At 35.1% G+C, this 20186-nt stretch overlaps 1 protein-coding gene across 1 annotated transcript in view; it reads left to right on the plus strand.

Moving 5' to 3' along the window:
- LOC107704161 (tetratricopeptide repeat protein 28-like) overlaps positions 1-20186 on the plus strand; it is a 289547-nt gene that overhangs the window by 235781 nt on the left and 33580 nt on the right. The window contains 3 exon segments of the mRNA XM_016507027.1: positions 5835-7176; positions 11770-12293; positions 19186-19295. Coding sequence (XP_016362513.1) covers positions 5835-7176; positions 11770-12293; positions 19186-19295 — 1976 coding nt within the window.

Consider the following 20186-nt stretch of genomic DNA (forward strand, 5'->3'; position numbering starts at 1 on the left):
GCTCCCTATAGTTTTAAGCATAAGCTGAGGTAGATTTTTATCACTAAGAACATTTAAACTATAACTGAATGTATTTAAAGAAAGAGCAACTTGTTCAGTAAACCATTTAAAAAAAAAAAGTTTTTCCCCCTGCTGTACCGAAATCATACCGAACCGTGACGTTAAAACCGAGGTACGTACTGAACCGTCATATTTGTGTACCGTTACACCCCTAGTATTGTTAGTATGTTTAGTATGTTTTAGCGTGGTTAGTAGTAGGGCTGCACAATTTGGGAAAAATGTAATCGTTTTTCTCTGATAAAAAAATTGCAATTGTGATTTTAAATGGTTAATAAATCTAATCAGTAATTATTATTATTATTATTATTATTACAAGATATACTGGAGGCCATCAAATTTTAGTGCAAATCATCATCAATCGCTGGCGGTGGCTGGCAACTTTTTTTTTTTAAATGCTGGCGGGGAAGGAATTAAAAAATAAAATTAAAATAAACAAAAAATATGTCACTTTTATTTTTTCACTGGAAAAATTACGCAAACTTTGAACAAAATTATTATTATTATTATGGGGGAAAATCGAATTGATTTTTCTAGGGAAAAAAAATGCATTTGCAATTTAAAATGTGATTTAAAAAATGTTTGCAGTGTTTATTTGTAGAGCTGCGCAATTTGGCCAGAATGTATTATTATTATTGTAATATGATTTTTATGATTATTAAATAAATATGTTATTTCACTGTAACATTAATATTTAAGATTAGAATAGTAAAATGTCAATACTAATGTTCATGGCTTAAGTACTATTAGCAATGTGTGTGTTTCAGTAGAGTTATTGGTGTGTGGGAAATTTTCTCTCATGACTCTTGTTTTAGAACATTACACATTGTTGATATTAATTTTCTACACTCCATTGCTGTAGGCAGAATATTAGCCGGTTTATCTCGTTTCTTTTTCCTTAAATTAATATTCTGAGTCATTTAAAGACCCATGGAGCAGCTTTAGAACTGATACTTCTCTCTAATGTAGTGAATAGCTTCTCATGAAGTAAAGTAAATCATTATCTTTTAATGAAAACCCACACTGGTTGAAAATTACACAAGTTCTGCTCGTACTTATTTAGTTCTGGGTAATCAGGTTTAGATATTTCATACTGTACTTTGGTCAATTCTGGGTTCATGTACATATTTATGAGATTTTAAGTGTGCTTATCAATCTGGAAATTTGCTTTATAAACATACCCAGTAACAAAGACAAAAATAAATATATTATTATTATTAAAAAAAAATATATATATATTTATTATTTATTAATTTATATCATTTTTATTATTATTATTGAATTATTGTTTATATATTAAATCATATATGAAATAATATTTCATATGAGACAAGCAATGTTTGGTTAATGATTGGTTATCTGTTGCTAAACAACTCACCATAACATTCTAGAATCCATTAGATTTGCACCATCAAGGGTTTCATAACTCAGGACGCTCACCCCTTATTTGAAATTACAAGTGTGAAACGTTGCTTAAAGAACCGTTAAAAGCATCATTAACACAAGGTTCAAATGCATTAACCCAGGGTTCAGTGTAGTGTGCAAAGCCCGTTTGATGTGTTGCTTTGACAGTTGTTACCACCGGTCACGTCTGAGGCCCTGTTTCCACAGACAGTCATTTAGTGCCGTCTCCAGTACACTGCGGCAGTGCAAGTATTCAAAAGTGCGCCAAAACCACCAGGGATATAGAGGAAACGGAATATTTGGAAATTCCAAAATAGATCTTCAAAACGGTTTGAAAATTCCAAAGAATTCCGAAAGCCAGACTCCCGTTACTCAGACTTTAAGAGGGTGTTTATCGACAATCTGCGGCTGGTAAAAAAAAAAAAACACTAACCGCACTTTGCTTAGCTAAAAGTGGAAGCAGAGAATAAACACGTTTTCTGCAAGAGACTTAATGTCAAATTAATGCATCTGGCAAACTGTTGCCAGCCGCAGTGTTCAACTGTTTTACTCTTCTTCTGAAGCCAACAACAAAGCTGACCCTAGTCTGCCATTTGTTTGTCCCCATTTTCCCGAGGGTTATTCAAGACTGGCTCTGAGCTATAAATCATACGGCAGAATATCGGGCCTAGTTAGCATTCGCATTTGAATGGGAGGAGACGAGACTGGAATGGTTTTGAGAGACAGACAGGAATCATAACAAAGGAAAATAGCTGTGGAGCTGACATGCCTGCTGAAATACAGCTGCACTTATTATTATGTTTTTACTTTCCGTCAGCCGCTTCTTATTGCAGTCACTTTGCGTACAATTTTGGTTTCCGTTAAATAAGTAGAGTGTATGTTTGAGGTGAAGACATTAAGAGGGGTCGTTTCTAGAAGCCAATGAATGTTTTTCTGCGTTTTCTGCAGCCTTGAAACAGCTGAGGAATGAATCACAACACCACAAACTTTGTTTTGAAGCAAAAACATCTGAATAAAAGACAAACCTACAGCAAAATTATTATAATTTGCCATGAAGCATTGCAGATGACAATAATACTACAATATACAACTGCTATCTGGCATTAATTTAAGTTATAAAAACAAAATATTACTTATTTTACGTTTATTGTGAAATGGGGAGTGACTCAATTGATGTCATTTTCAGTGTTTTTAGCATAATTTGTTTCCCCATCTACTTTTCTGAATGGTTCATCTCTTTCTTCTTAGTGGGAATTCGTCAAAGTAAACAATTTAAACTTTTCAAGAATGTATTTATGTATTTATATTTTGTTATATTTTATATTTTTTGTATTTACATTTTTGTAAATATATTGAATTATTTTACTAATTATTATTTTATTATATATATATATATATATATGTTTTTTTTTTTTTAAGACTATTATTTTATTAGAGTAGAATTGTATCTAAAGTAAAGTACATGTTTCTAAATGAATCCTATATATATAATCTTAATGGGAATTTGTCAAAAAACAAAAAAACAAATTCCCAAATAAATCTGGGTGTTATTTTTCCTTAACCCAGCCGTTGCGCTCTATATGCTCATTACTTATTTGATAGACATATATGAGTTATGGTCACACAGCCCTTTTTTCAGCTTAACATCTTTCATGCATGTTTTAAAATTGTCACAATGACATGATTTTGACTTGAAATCAGAGTAAATGCGTTCTATTATTAAATGTACTATATTAAGAATTTAACACATATCTGATGACTGCTGGCTTGATCGGTTTCATTTAGCTGTCAAAATCTCATCGGGAAGTCAAGCTTTGAAGGCGAGTCCACGCTAAAGCTAATTAATTCGGAATGTCACAGCCTTTACGGAGCGGGAACGCTTGAAAAGCGACAGCTATGTAATGAGTTCAAGTAGGACATTCTCAGTAAAAATAAAATTAAAAAGTCATGGCGTTTCAGTCATTTGGGGTTGAAGATTGTGCCATTTGAAGATTAAATTACTACATTTCACATGCATTTAGGCGAAACGACCGCCTGGGGAGGGAAGTATTTTTAATGTTTGTTTGAAGGGCTGCCCATCACTCGTTACATAGCAGGGCATCAAAGCTGGAAAGACATCATCAAAATCCCACTTCTGTTAATGTAGGCAGAGGCTCTTGGAGCCTGGCGTCTTCTTTAGCCAAATCATGCATCGTTGCAATTATTATTCACCCCTTAGAGCAGACACTGAGGAGTTTTTAACCTTTTCACTGATCTCCAATCAGTCTCAGATCCTGTTCCCCAGTCTCATCCCACCCTCTCCTGCGTGTCGGCTCTGGGGATTTAACTTTAACGATGAGGCCATATGCATTCCTGCAGCGTCTGCAGGTGACTGTGTAATCCTCTTAACTGACCTATCAAGGAGGTGCTATTTTGTTTTGTAGCCGTGACCCCATTCTTAATATGAAATTATGAAGATAAAGCCGGCTGTGGTGTGACTGTCAAAGTCGCAGTGGCGTGCTATCATGCTGTTGCTTAATTTGTGCAATTTGTGTTAATTTTGTTTGTTTTTGTTTGTTTTGCAATGAGCACATTTGCATCTTTTTGAGCTGTAAGCGAATATATATTAATATATTTTTTATATAATTTATGTTATTTAATGTATTTTTTATTTAAATTTTTTTATTATAAAATGTAAAATATTTTTACGTTTTATTAATATCAATTTTTAAGTAAATAAATAAATAAAATTTTACACAAGCCTTTTTTAGTTTTATAAATTTTAAGCCAAGTTGCATACCACCAGGGGGCACTCAGCATGCCACAATTTTAGAACAACTGCTGTAAATTATCCATTAGTTTAAGTAGTTTGTGTACATAAACACTCCCTACTGTTTATGAATTAATAATAGTCCCTTCTGTTAATTTGCAGACTGTAAGGAGTATTTATGTCCTGACAGTGTAAAATTGTTCAGCTCAGCATTTCTGTTTTTAGCTCAAGGAAGTTTTTTAGGTCTTGTTAGTATTGTGTTCCTAGCAGTCACATTGGACCAATATAAAAGTGTTTAAAAGTACAAGCAGGACCAGTCGTTTAAAAACAGAACTGCAGGTGTTGGTTTCTTTCATCAAAGGTTTTATGTCTGGCACGTTTCACTGCACACGTCTCAAAGGATTCATTTTCAAACAAGCTTCTGTCTGAAGCTTTGCTCGCTGATAAATGAAGAATCATGGGGTTAAGTATTGATAATTAGCCACTGAAGACTGGGGCTATTTTAGAGGAAATATCTGTGAATAGTGAAGAGCGCTAATGGGCCCTCAGTGTCAGGATACCAGCTTGGCACTGGATCTAATTGGATTTACCACATGCTGGTAATCCTGCCTTGGCACATGAGTATTGACACTGAGCAGATGGGCAACCCCTCACCCATTCTGATACCCCCCTTTGCCTCTTGCTTCCACACACGCAGAAGGACGCGCTCGTGGCCCGTGACTCAGTCAGCAGACCGAATGAGTTCCCTCAAGATGCCAAGCCACTCTATCAACAACGGTTCCACATCTCTCTAAAAAACACTTTTATCTCGCACTCTACTTTCCTCCAATGTGTTTTCATTGGCATCCTATTCCCAGAACTCATTTCGGGTCAGCCGGCATCTCTGACAATTACACAAATGGTCGCCATAGACTTCCCAGTTTTGCCCCAGTGACGCGTCTTGTTTTCCACTCATCCCAGCAGTTTTCCTTATCCCCAACACTTAGCTCTGATTTTCAAAGGAAAAGAAACCCGGTTAAAGCATACAACGATGTGGGAGCCAACTGATGTTGACCACAATTAAAGTTTCCCATTGCTGGTGCCCTCAAACCCTTTTTCCATCAGAAGTATTCATTAGCCTTTTTCCTCCCCTGATCCTCTACTTTCCCCCCAAGTACTGTACAGGAACTGGAGAGGCGGGACTGTAATGTTATGACGGTAATGATAATTTTGTGGAAAAGTGGTCAGGCAACATTAGGGGGACCCAAAATTTGCAAGAAGTCTCCCAGGACTGAGCAGATCTGGCTGTTTTGATTGCCATCGCCTCATATTGGCATATCTTTGGGGCACAGAACTTTGATTGAAGGCGAGTCGAGACTACACAAATCAGATCAGATCTCCTTTTTAATTAAAATATATTTCTACAAGTGTCAGTGGGCTTTCTCAGATCTTATTTCCTTTTTTTCCGGTTGGATGATTTGCTTTGGGTACGTTGTAGTTCATGGCTTTTTTAAATGTACACTTAATCTTTAGCTTCTTTAACAGATGAAGAGTGATGGAAGATATTGAAAAACCATTTTGGTTATTCTGTGAAGCATGATAAGCACAATTTGATTGAATGAAACTATTATTTTCTTCTTTACAGGAATCATTTACCAGATGAAAGGGGACTACGACACTGCTCTGAAGCTGCACAAGGCTCATCTATCCATTGCCCAAGAGCTAAATGACTATGCGGCCCAGGGCAGAGCATATGGAAACATGGGCAATGCTTACAATGCCCTCGGTGCCTTTGACCAGGCCGTGCGCTACCACAGACAAGAGCTGCAGATTTCCATGGAGGTTAACGATCGTGCCTCGCAGGCCTCGACGCATGGTAACCTGGCGGTGGCGTACCAGGCTCTGGGGGCGCATGATCGAGCCTTGCAACATTACCAGAATCATCTGAACATTGCTCGAGAGTTGAGGGACATCCAGAGTGAGGCTCGTGCCTTGGGCAACTTGGGTAATTTTCACTGCTCTCGGGGAGAGTTTCCCCAAGCCGTACCCTACTATGAACAGTACCTACGGCTTTCCCCGGAATTGCAGGACATGGAGAGCGAGGGTAAGGTCTGCCACAATTTGGGATATGCGCACTACTGTCTGGGAAACTTCCAGGAGGCAGTGAAGTACTACGAACAAGATCTGGCACTTGCTAAGGACCTCCACGACAAGTTAAGTCAAGCCAAAGCCTACTGTAATCTGGGCCTGGCCTTCAAGGCTCTTGGCGACTACAGCAAGGCGGAGGAGTGCCAGAAGTACCTTCTTTCCTTGGCGCAGTCACTGAACAACTCGCAGGCTCGGTTCCGCGCCTTGGGCAACCTGGGAGACATCTTCCTTTGTAAGAAGGATGTTCCCGGAGCCGTCAAGTTTTACGAGCAGCAGCTGTCCTTGGCGCACCAAGTCAAGGATCGCAAGATGGAGGCGAACGCCTACGCCGCGTTGGGCGCTGCCTACCGGATGCTACAGAAATACGACAAGGCCTTAGGGTACCACACCCAGGAACTTGAGGTGTACCAGGAGCAAGGTGACATTCAGGGAGAGTGCCAGGCTCATGGACACCTCGCCGCCGTCTACATGTCTCTTGGAAAGTACACCATGGCCTTTAAATGCTACGAGGAACAGCTTGAGCTCGGCCAGCGACTGAAGGACCCCAGCATTGAGGCCCAGGTTTACGGTAACATGGGCATTACGAAAATTAACATGGGAGTAATGGAGGAGGCCATTGGCTATTTTGAGCAACAGTTGGCAATGTTGCAGCAGCTCAGTGGCAATGACGCCGTGCTGGACCGTGGTCGTGCTTATGGGAACTTGGGAGACTGCTATGACTCGCTGGGAGATTTTGAAGAGGCAATTAAGTATTATGACCAGTATCTCTCCGTGGCACAGAGCCTCAACCATATGCAGGACCAGGAGAAGGCATACAGAGGTCTTGGTAATGGACACAGGTAAGAATTCATGTCCATTTTTGTGTTATTTATAATTTTTCACTAACTCAAAAATGTACTTGGACACACAAACGACACTTAGATAGAAAACATATCAAACCATGTTGCATCTGCAAACAAATTATTTTTTACTTGTTTTTTTCTTTCAAAATATCCTTAAAATAAGCAACTTTTTTCATAGTTTGAATATAAGTGTATTTTGTCTCACTGCACTGGCAGATTTTTTAACTTAAATATGCCAAAAATGTAAAAATATGCCAGTGCAGTAAGACAAAAACGACCTAATATCTTATGCAGTGTTGCTTCTTAATTAAATTATATCTTGTTTTAAGGATTTTCTAATATTTTAAAAGAAAACAAGTCAAAAAATTCTTAAGAACTCATTAAGATGTCTCTTTTTAATGTCCTGAACTACATTTGTGATAAATGTATCTCGGGGTGTATCTTGTATTTTGAGAGAATTTTTAAATATTTGAACTGGAAAATAGGACAGATACTTGTTTTTGCAGTATATAGACATGTACATGTTTTGATTTCGAACCTAACAAACTTCTTTTGGTGAAATGCCTCTTGATTTGATATTCTGTTATCTGATCAAATAGCATTCATACATTTTTAAGTGACATATAAGGATAGTTCACCCAAGAATGAAAATTGTTGTGATTTGCCTTAAAGTTGAGCACAGAAGAAGATGTTTTGAACAATGTTTCTGTTTTTTGTTGTTGTTGTTATTTTTTCATGCAATGGAAGCCATTGAGATTCAAAACAACACTGGACCCCATTGACTTTCATTTTTATTTAGATTGACATGAGGATGAGGTAAACTGACAATTGTAATTTTTGGGTGAACTATTCCTTCAAGTGTCTAAATAATTATTGACGCCACTGTAAAAAATGTACAAAAGTACTAGTCGTACTTGAGTGTAATATGCTCTTAGACAAGATTAGATTACTGTTTTTTTTAACGTAGTGTGAATGATTTATTAGCATTATGGAGCTGTGGAGTCTCGTGATGATGCAACAGGCTGCTTGTTATTCCAGTTGCTTCAGTCTGATAGAGGCACTAACTGTATCAGGCGAAATGAGGACTGACACCATGAGGTCAACAGGCGGACACTGAATGCTCTCACAACATGCAACAGATTGAAGATGGAATTGTTTTGTATCAGAGCATGACCCCACCTTCAACATGCATGCTGAAATGACAGTATGCAGGGCTGCACGCATGTATACAGAGATGCATACAGCATAAAAGCACTTTTTGTGCTTCTCACATTCAAATTTGGGAATCACTGTCACGTGAGTGTATCAGCAGGAGAATCTCTTCAAATGTTCACTTGTCACTGATTCACTCTATGTTAGTGCTTTTTTGTATCTCTAATTTATACTTTAGTGGCAAACAAGCAAACTTGGAGTTTTTTCTGTGAATCAGTTCAAACTGATTAGTGACTCAATTTTAAAACTGATTCAAAGATTTGCTTTGATCTCTCAAATTACGTTCATGTTAATCCATGTAACATGTATAAGCAGCAAAATGTATTTTTAGTACATATTAATATTTTTAAAAATGCCATATGGAGATTCTGTGAACATTTTGGAAAAATAACGCAAACAAATCTTTGAATCAGAGTTTTGAATCGATTCACTGATGTTGAGCCACTGCATTGCAAATATTGAATATATAATATTTTTAGCTGTTGATTACAATACTTTTGTCTTCAACAGCAGATTTATTGCTTTATGATTTTATTTCAAACCTAGCAAACTTCTTTTAGTGAAATACATCCTGGTTCGATATTCTGTTATCTAACGAAATGGCATTCATACAGTTTTTGACTTAAAGGGATAGTACACCCAAAAATGAATAGTGAATTCATTTTAAAACTCTTATTCAAAGATTTGTTTGCATGATCGCTCAAAATATGATAAACAGCAACATTTATTATTTACTTTATTACAACATTTTAATATAAAAATGCCATTCTGTGACCATTTTTTGAGAGATAATGCAAACAAATCTTTGAGTTTTGAATCGCTAATGTAATTGCTAATGTTGAGCAATGCAAATATACATAACTACTGAATATATAATGCTTTTATCTGTCGATCCCAACTTATGTATTTTTTTTATAATTTTGTCATAATAATTGGCTTGTTTCAAACGCCACCAAAAATCCTATTGCAAAGTTACATAATTCTTTTGGTCTTCAACAATCTTCTTTTATTGAAATACATCATTGTTTGATATTCTGTTATTAGATGTAATAGCATTCAAAAGATTTAAAGAGAAAATTCACCCAAGAATGAATAGTGACTCATTTTTACAACTCTTAATTCTAAAATTAATTTGCTTGAAAAATGCAAATTGTTCTATGGGCAGCTATGCACTCCATACATGTCTACCCAGCATCCTCAGTGTGATCTGCCACGCATCTATTTTAATTAACATCCAATCAGCCCTTTAAGCAGTCCAGCTCCCGTCACAAACCCTAGTGGATTCTGCTTACCTACGAGTATATGGGCATGGAAATATGATGAATGGTTTGCTGCAGGGGCCTGTCAAAGCTCGACGCTAAGGATTGTGGGAAGAGAACTCACACCGGGCCCGCAACGAGCCAAGCTCATCCAAACCCAAACCCCCGTCCTTCCCGCGGTCCAGCGGGGAAGGTAAATTACACTGTCAGTTGTGACAATGCGCTTGCACTCCCCTCAGCAGAGAGGAGCTTTACCTCAGATAGCGCAGAAGAATCCAACAAGAACCTCATTAAAGGCCCGCGTTAAAAGCTATTTGTTTCATTTATATTGAAATGAGGCAGGGCCTTTCAACAAGACTGATGTTGCTGTAATTTCAAGTGACAGGACAACAAGGGGTAATGATGCATCACTTTTAAGCTACCTAAGTAGTGAGCGAGTCCCCGGCCTATATGAATTAAGCCTGGTTTTGTTATTCCACAGAGAGCCGGTACCGAAGCCCGTTTCAAACCCGCTCTCTCGACGGATGGGAGCGTATGGACTGCATTTCTCTTTTTAAATGAAGTTGCATCAGCACTGTCCTGCCACCTGTGTGTTGCTGGAATAGCTCATATCGATCTAAAGCACGCCGTCCCTCGTGATTCCCTCACATTCAGTATTTTAGCAGCATTAAACTAGACTGCATTTTGAGATTCTGTTTCATGTGAGAAGGTTCATATTCAAAGGAATACATACATCTCCATATCGCTCTGTAAATTTGATATCAGCTTGTAAACATTCTGCATGGAATTTATTAGACTCAAATTGAAATTTACATTGCACTTATTTCTATTTGATTACACCACAGTCTGGAAGCAGACACACACTGCGAGCTAATAAAGCAATAAGCCGTAAGCCAGATTTAACCGTAGTAAAATCACTGAAATGTCATTACATGAAATGAAAAGTTCCAGCACTAAAATCGAGTTGAATTGTATATTAATGCACCAAGATATCTACAATACCTTTAGTGAACTATGTTAAACTATTTTACTTGGCAGAACAATTTTATTTTAATAACTATAATTTTATTGAAATTATTAGTAGTAGTAATTGTAGTAGTATAAAACTGAAATTCCAAATATATGCACACTTGTGACCACACATCAATTGAATAGTAATATATAATTATTATTATATATTTTAAATTATATATAATAGCCGATCAGATTTTTCAGTATTTTGGATTTACTCTTTTTTTTTACTATATGTGTAAAATTATTGTAAAATAAAAGAAATTGTAATTAGAATTAAATAATATTTTGTTCAAATTAAATATAATATATATATATAGAGAGAGAGAGCGAGAGTTCTTTTTTAGAAAAGAACTCATTTATTGAAAATTTTTAAAAAGTAATTTTATTGAAATTTTTAGTATTAATAATTATTGATTAGATATTGTCATCTTTTATCACATTGCTGTTTATGTTTTTTGTTTTTTTACAATTTACTGAAGTTGCAAATATATGCACACCTGTGACAAAACATCAATCAAATTTGAACTTGTATAATTATTAATTAATTAATTAATTTACAATGTGACTGTCATATTTTTTAGTATTTTGGATCTTCTCTTCTTTTACTGTGTGTGTAAAATGGTTAGAAAATAATTTGTAATTTTATTATTAGTAGTAGTAATTAATTTTGAGATATTATTATTACACACACTATTATACATAATATTTATTTATTTGTTTGTTTATTTATTCACAATGTCAAGTAACATTTCTTTGTATAGTGTTTTAAACAATATGCATTGTGGTCAATAGCAGCTTTGCAGAAAATCTTGATGTTGATGATTATGATATCTTAATATCTTCAATCCTTATATTCACATTTAGCAGATTAGAGCTGTGTGACAATATACTTCACATTTTGCGACACTATAAACAATCGCTATACATGAGTCCTACTGTATGTATGCAGATAAAGTTGGATATACTTACATATCCAGCTTCATATAAAGAGCTGTGTGATTATAAATTTACTGTACAGTGTGTCTCAACCAATCAGATTGTTGAGTTTTACCAGAGTATTTCCTCTTACTGTATATGTATAATGTTGGTTCGCTGTGTTTGTCAGGGCGATGGGGAGTCTTCAGCAGTCTCTGGTGTGTTTTGAGAAGCGGTTGGTGGTGGCGCATGAGCTGAGAGAGTGTGGAGGAAAAGCTCAGGCGTACGGAGAACTGGGCAGCTTGCACAGCCAGCTGGGTAACTATGAGCAGGCCATCTCCTGCCTGGAGCGGCAGCTCGCCATCGCCCGCGACACCCAAGATCGATTGCTGGAGGGCGACGCCAGCTGCGGCCTGGGCGCCGTGTACCAGCTGATGGGCGAACACGACACGGCCCTTGAGTTTCACCAGCTGGACCTCCAGATCGCGGAGGAGACGGGCAGCGGCAGCTGTCAGGGACGGGCCTACGGGAACCTTGGACTCACTTACGAGTCGCTGGGTAATTTTGAGCGTGCCGTGGTGTATCAGGAGCAGCACCTGAGCATCGCGGCGCAGACCAACGACCTGGTGGCCAAAACTCTGGCCTACAGCAGCCTGGGACGAACACACCACGCTCTGCAGAACTACTCGCAGTCCGTCATGTACCTGCAGGAAGGTAAGAGACATGATGTGGAAAATCACAGTTCCCTTTTAGTCGGTCACTACGAGTCACGTCGTGACGTCTCCGTCCCCTCCTTCAGGGAACGAGGGTTACATACGTAACCGAGACATTCTGTTGTACTCTATTCTATCAAACTGAGATCCATGTTATTATGCAGTTGCTAAGGTGTTTGGAGTTTTGGTATGCGGTTGCTAGGGTAGTTGTTGTTTACAGGCACAAGTCAAAAGAGTCTCTATGATATATAGTTGGGTTTCCATCCACATATTTTTATGCAAAAATTGTGATATTGCATAGAAAAAAAATGGATACAAGCACCAGGATGCAAATAAAATGTTCATCATGTGCATCAAACTATTTTAATTTGTTTTACTGTATACATTTTTTTAGAAAAGAACAATTTTAATTTTAATAACAATAAAAATTTTAATGAAAGTATTAGTAATAATGATTATTGATTAGGTATTGTCGTCTTATATCATATTGCTGTTGATTTTTTGTAAACATTTTAATGAAATTGCAAATATGTGTACACCTGTGACCACACATCAGTTGAATATTAATATATAGGCCTAACTAAATAATATATTTTAAATGATGTACAATAACAAATCAGATTTAGATCTGTCTATCTATCTATCTATCTATCTATCTATCTATCTATATATGAGAAAATAATGATTTTATATTAATAATTATTGATTAGATATTGTCATCTTATCATATTGCCACTGATGTGACACATGCATATATTATTATTATACATAATATTTATTTGTTTATTTATTTATTTACAGTGTCAAGTCAAATTTATTTGTATAACACTTTTCACTTTTCATATTTTTGTGGAAACCGTGATACATTTTTCCAGGATTCTTTGACGTATAGAAAGTTCAAAAGAACAGCATTTATTTGAAATATAAATATTTCACAACATTATAAATGTATTTACTGTCACTTTTGATCAATTTAATGCATCTTTGCCAAAAAAAAAAGTAAATTTCTTTAAAAAAATCTTACTGACCCCATATACTTTGGATAGAATAATGTTTTATTTGATGAGAATCAATTTAATAAATGACTGATTAATTAGTTCAGATGATTGGCTACCTCCCAGCAAATTTTTTTTTTTTTTTTTGCATAAATCAAATTCATAATGGGAACATAAGTAAAGTAAGGCTTTGAGATTTGTTTGCTTGTTTAATTGTCATCCTTTTTTTTTTTTTACCATGTAGATATATTTAAATGCACTTAGGTCTCATGAAAACATTTCTTTTGGTTTTGGGGTGAATATATGATTTCTTCACACTTATACCACTTTCAGATCTTTATTCAGTTGAGGGTGAAACGGCTAAAGTTGTTAGGAAGTTGTTGATTGAGGTACAGACGTCATGTTTAAGCTCTGAAGCTCATGTTTACACACAGTGAGACATCTGGTGCTTCGCTCCCACAAGAGGACATTGAGATTCAGCTCATTTGTTTGGCTTCTGGTGCCACTCTGAGCCGTATGTCGCTATAATAATCCTATTTGAGACATACTTTTTTTGGGTTATATTTATGCAGAAATATAGACAATTCTAAAGGGTTCACAAACCTTCAAGCAGCACTGTATTCATAGAGAGAGCGCTCACCCATACATAACCAAAGTAGAGCGTTTTGTTGTAGTTGAATTACTGGTGTCCCCTTTAAAAAAACCTGCCGGTCTTTCCGAAATGACTTTCTGTCAGCCGTCAGGAACAGAGCAGCTCACGGGCGGCCTTTCACTCAGATGATGCTCTAATCACCTTCATCCAGGACTTTTGACAATTACCTTACTGCTTCCCTGCTGTGAGAGAGTGGCAAGAGAATGGGAAAAGGCCAGATGCATATCCGCTACACCAAAGGCCACGGTGTCCCTCCGTCTGACAGCCAATTAACTGAGAGGGGCCTCTGCGCGAGCGGCGGACGGGAGGAAAGCTCTCGCTCTCACTTCAGTTTGGCGTTTGTGAGATTAGAGTTGTGTAGAGACGTAATAATGATTATTGATTAGGTATTGTCGTCTTATATCATATTGCTGTTGATTTTTTGTAAACATTTTAATGAAATTGCAAATATGTGTACACCTGTGACCACACATCAGTTGAATATTAATATATAGGCCTAACTAAATAATATATTTTAAATGATGTACAATAACAAATCAGATTTAGATCTGTCTATCTATCTATCTATCTATCTATCTATCTATCTATATATGAGAAAATAATGATTTTATATTAATAATTATTGATTAGATATTGTCATCTTATCATATTGCCACTGATGTGACACATGCATATATTATTATTATACATAATATTTATTTGTTTATTTATTTATTTACAGTGTCAAGTCAAATTTATTTGTATAACACTTTTCACTTTTCATATTTTTGTGGAAACCGTGATACATTTTTCCAGGATTCTTTGACGTATAGAAAGTTCAAAAGAACAGCATTTATTTGAAATATAAATATTTCACAACATTATAAATGTATTTACTGTCACTTTTGATCAATTTAATGCATCTTTGCCAAAAAAAAAAGTAAATTTCTTTAAAAAAATCTTACTGACCCCATATACTTTGGATAGAATAATGTTTTATTTGATGAGAATCAATTTAATAAATGACTGATTAATTAGTTCAGATGATTGGCTACCTCCCAGCAAATTTTTTATTTTTTTTTTGCATAAATCAAATTCATAATGGGAACATAAGTAAAGTAAGGCTTTGAGATTTGTTTGCTTGTTTAATTGTCATCCTTTTTTTTTTTTTACCATGTAGATATATTTAAATGCACTTAGGTCTCATGAAAACATTTCTTTTGGTTTTGGGGTGAATATATGATTTCTTCACACTTATACCACTTTCAGATCTTTATTCAGTTGAGGGTGAAACGGCTAAAGTTGTTAGGAAGTTGTTGATTGAGGTACAGACGTCATGTTTAAGCTCTGAAGCTCATGTTTACACACAGTGAGACATCTGGTGCTTCGCTCCCACAAGAGGACATTGAGATTCAGCTCATTTGTTTGGCTTCTGGTGCCACTCTGAGCCGTATGTCGCTATAATAATCCTATTTGAGACATACTTTTTTTGGGTTATATTTATGCAGAAATATAGACAATTCTAAAGGGTTCACAAACCTTCAAGCAGCACTGTATTCATAGAGAGAGCGCTCACCCATACATAACCAAAGTAGAGCGTTTTGTTGTAGTTGAATTACTGGTGTCCCCTTTAAAAAAACCTGCCGGTCTTTCCGAAATGACTTTCTGTCAGCCGTCAGGAACAGAGCAGCTCACGGGCGGCCTTTCACTCAGATGATGCTCTAATCACCTTCATCCAGGACTTTTGACAATTACCTTACTGCTTCCCTGCTGTGAGAGAGTGGCAAGAGAATGGGAAAAGGCCAGATGCATATCCGCTACACCAAAGGCCACGGTGTCCCTCCGTCTGACAGCCAATTAACTGAGAGTAGCTTCCTCATGAGCGGCGGACAGGCTCATGAGAAACTCTCGCTCTCACATCAGTTTGGCGTTTGTGAGATTAGAGTTGTGTAGAGACGGATACATATGGGACGGTGAGCGCTAGAATGTGTCCGGCTGAAGGTACTTGACGATTGTCCTTGAGAACGTTATCTGTTTATATATGCATACTGTATTTAAAAAAAAATGTTTAATTAATTTTTATTTATAGACATCGTTTACATGTTTATTTGTACCCACTGTATATATATATATATACATTTTATAATTTATGTATAAGATTTTATATTTGTATGTTTTGTATTTATTTTATTTATTTATACATATTTTGCGTTTATACTGATTTTTTTTACATTTTTGTATTTTTTATTTTACATTATGTAGAGAGAGAGACATTTTATTGTACATATCTATTTATTTATTTAATTTATATGTACATTTTTACTTATGTATACATTTTTTACATTTCTTTTTTCATTTTAGTTTTCTTTTTATTTATTCATACATTTTATTTGACCTGTTTATGCAGGTTTTTTTTATTTATGCAAATTTCTTATTTAAAGGGGTCATATATTGTTGTTAAAAAGAACATTATTATGTGTATTTGGTGTAATGAAATGTGTTTATGCGGTTTAAGGTTAAAAAAACACATTATTGTGGGGTAGATATGTGGGGGGCATGTTAGAACGAGCCGTTTTAGGTAGGTGTGGCTGACTCTTAACTTTTATAAAGAATATCTCTTTGGATTTGAGACTTTAGTCTTTGCAACTTTACAGATCTTCTTTATGCACCAAGAGCTTGTAACACTCCAAAGAGAAATAAAAAATTGAAATCGCATTATATGACCCCTTTAAGATTTGTATGTACTTCAAATTTCTTATTTTAGATTTCTGTTTACTTTATTTATGTATTTTAATCTATTTTTATTTAGTATTTGAAACAGTATATAGTATGCAACAATCATCTAATATATAAAAAGTTATTTCACATTTTTAATCCAGTTTGGTGTCAGTCAAATGCATCTTTTAGCAGTCCAATAAAATAAGCCAAGAAAGAGATGTTAGCTGATACGGCCGTCCATTTATCAGACTGTGGTATACAGTATTTCACATGAATTACATTTCAGAAAACGTACTTTTCCTTTTCCTTTTTCTGATAATATGCAACCAGAGCGCATTGAGTGCAACAGGGTATCCCACAATGCAATAGACATGACCTTTGTTTGTTTGATTTTCTGACTGCCAAACAGTATGCATGCTACATTCTATGTCCTGTCAGAAATATTAAGAGCATTGTTTTCAAAGATAAAATAACCGTTTACCAATTAGAGACATGACTTCAGATGTATGCACGTATAATTCAGACCAATGTACCGTAGTGCAGTAGCAGAAGAATTGTTTCACCGTACGTTTCTTTTGTTTGGAGATTGAACTTCACTGAGACGCAGGAATCAAAGTGGGATTGAAACGCTGATTAAAGTCTGTGTTGAATGAGAAAAATGATTTCTGAGGCTTTTCTTTAGATCAGTGCCTGATGAGACCTAAATACCAGCGCGTCCCGACAGCCATGTCAGAGATTGATGATGAAAAACATAAAAACAGAGAGATTGAAGAGAGAGGAGGAAGAAAAGACAAGGGAATGTTTCGGAGCCTGTTATTTTAGGATGATTAATTTCAGAGAGCTGCAAATATGAGTTTAAATACTAGACACACTAGAGCTGTTTTCAACCGATTTCAACCACTTCTGGCTTCAAGTGCTGAGAGTTTTGATTATGCTTTTATTAAAAGTATAGTTCAGCCAAAAAAATTCATGTTGTTCCAAACCCATATGGTTTTCTTTCTACCAGGGAAAAGAGAAGAAAAAAAGTATTAAATGAAAGAATATAATATATTTTAAAATGTAATTTATTCCCATTGAAACAATTGTTCTTTTTAATGTATTTGTAGAAACCGTGATTAATTTTTCAGGATCCTTTACTGAATAAAAAGCTCAAAAGAACAGCATTTATTTGAAATAGAATTTTTTTGTAACATTATAAATGTCTTTACTGTCACTTTTGAACAATTTAATGTGTCCTTGGTGAATAAAATGATTAGTTTCTTACAAAAAAAATGTCTAACAGTTGTTTAGTAAAGTAAAATTAAAATGTGTTTTCACAAAAAAAAAATCAGTGTAAAGAAACACATTTAAATTGTTATTCTCTGAAAATATCAAATGTCGTTTACAGTATATTCACATTTATTAAAGCTTATTTTATAACCAAACACAGTATGTTTGATTTATCAACTACTTTCATGGCATTTTTCTGATGCTTTTTGTCAAATCAGTGTTGTTGAAGTTAACTAAAACTAATACTAAAACTTTTAAATTGAATTAAATAAAAATATTATGTAATATTATGTTTTAAAAATAGAAATTATAAATGTTTCCCTGGCAACTTATTTAAATAAAATAAGTTGAAGTTGAAGTACTGAAATTCCTAAACAAAATTAAATTAAAGCTAGCTGAATATATAAAAAGCGTCAAAATAATAATAAATACTATAATAGTATATAAATAATACTAAAATAACACTCTAGTGCACATTGGGAAAAAATTATGTTTATTTTGAAATATATTTCACTCAGAAATTGCTAGTAAATTTCACAAATAAATTTGTGACCCTGGACCACAAAACCAGTCATAAGGGTCAATTTTTTTTTAATTGAAATTATATACATCATACATCATCTGAAAAGCTGAATAAATAATCTTTCCATTGATGCATGGTTTGTTATGATAGGACAATATTTGGCCGAGATACAACTATTTGAAAATCTGGAATCTGAGGGTGCAAAAAAATCAAAATATTGAGAAAATTGCCTTTAAAGTTGTCCAAATGAAGTTCTTAGTAATGCATATTACTAATCAAAAATTAAGTTTTGATATATTTACGGTAAGAAATTTACAAAATATCTTCATGTAACATGATCTTTACTTAATATCCTAATGATTTTTGGCATAAAAGAAAAATCAATAATTTTGACCCATACAATGTATTTTTGGCTATTGCTACAAATATGACCCAGCGACTTAAGACTGCTTTTGTGCTCCATCATCACATTTGACAAATTACTGTGCATGATGATTTAGTATTTTGGTCTTAGTCTGAAAGGATGTTACATTTTATATGCAAATATCTAAGAAGTTAATTTTGTCAACTATAATTGAGGCCTATATTGCCTCAAAGTGAACAAACATAGACTAAAAGCCATAAAACTCAGATTTTGATGTATTAAAACAAGTGCAGTGAATGAATAAGCTCATTTTCATGTGAAGTATTCATTGAAAACTCTTCCTGGAAAAGCATTTACCTGTAAATCTGTGTTTGTGTGTGTTTTGTGTCTCAGGTCTGCGTCTAGCAGAGCAGCTGGGCCGTCGGGAGGACGAGGCCAAGATCCGACACCGTCTGGGGCTCTCGCTGTGGGCCAGCGGCAATCTGGAGGAATCCCAGCACCAGGTACTGTCCGCTCACACACACACACACACACAGAGCCAATTTCCTGCAGTCTCCGCACAGATGCACAGGATGCTCATGAACACTCTTCTTGACAGAGCTCCACTGTCTCTGCTTCTTCTAATGATGTGCCTGTAGGCGGACACGCGTGTGTGTGTGTGTGTGTGTGTGTGTGTGTGTGTGTGTGTCGGATGTTTGCGGACTTGTCATCTCCGTCGGACTCTTCACTTGTGACTTCATCATTCTGTGAGGCAAACAAAGAAGCCGAATCTGATGTTCAGGGAGTCAAGCTGCACAAACACACACTCTCTGCATTTAGGCCCTAATTGATTCAGGCCTGTCAGCCCAAACGAGTCCCTCGTCATCAGCAAACACTCCAGCTCAGGGCTTGTTTGAGGAATCGCTGCTCCGCTCCGCACTGCTGAGGATTTGGATGTAGCTTTGAGAAGGGATATTATAATTAACTAAATCTACAACTAAAAGCAAAAATTTTAATGAAATCAACTGTAAAAAAAAAAATTTTTTTATTATATTTTTACTATTTTATTGTAATGTTTAAAATATTATTAATAAAATTAATTTTATAAATGTAAGTAGTATTAATAATATTAATTTCAATTGTACTAATTTTATTTCAAGTAGTTACCAAATTAATGTTTAATTTTAATTTAGTTTAAATTGATTTACTGTAATAACTGATATATTTATTAATATTTTTATTATAATGTTTAAAATAGTATTAATAAAATTACGTTTATTAATTTAAGTAGTATTAATAATATTAATTTCAGTTTTATTATTTTATTAATACTATTTTATTTCAACTAGTTAACAAATGAATATTTTAATTTAAATTGAAAATTACATTTAAATGTAACTAAAATGACTGATATT

The sequence above is a fragment of the Sinocyclocheilus anshuiensis genome, unplaced genomic scaffold, assembly GCF_001515605.1.
Source record: "Sinocyclocheilus anshuiensis isolate Anshui unplaced genomic scaffold, SAMN03320099.WGS_v1.1 scaffold690, whole genome shotgun sequence".
In the NCBI taxonomy this organism is placed as follows: Eukaryota; Metazoa; Chordata; class Actinopteri; order Cypriniformes; family Cyprinidae; genus Sinocyclocheilus; species Sinocyclocheilus anshuiensis.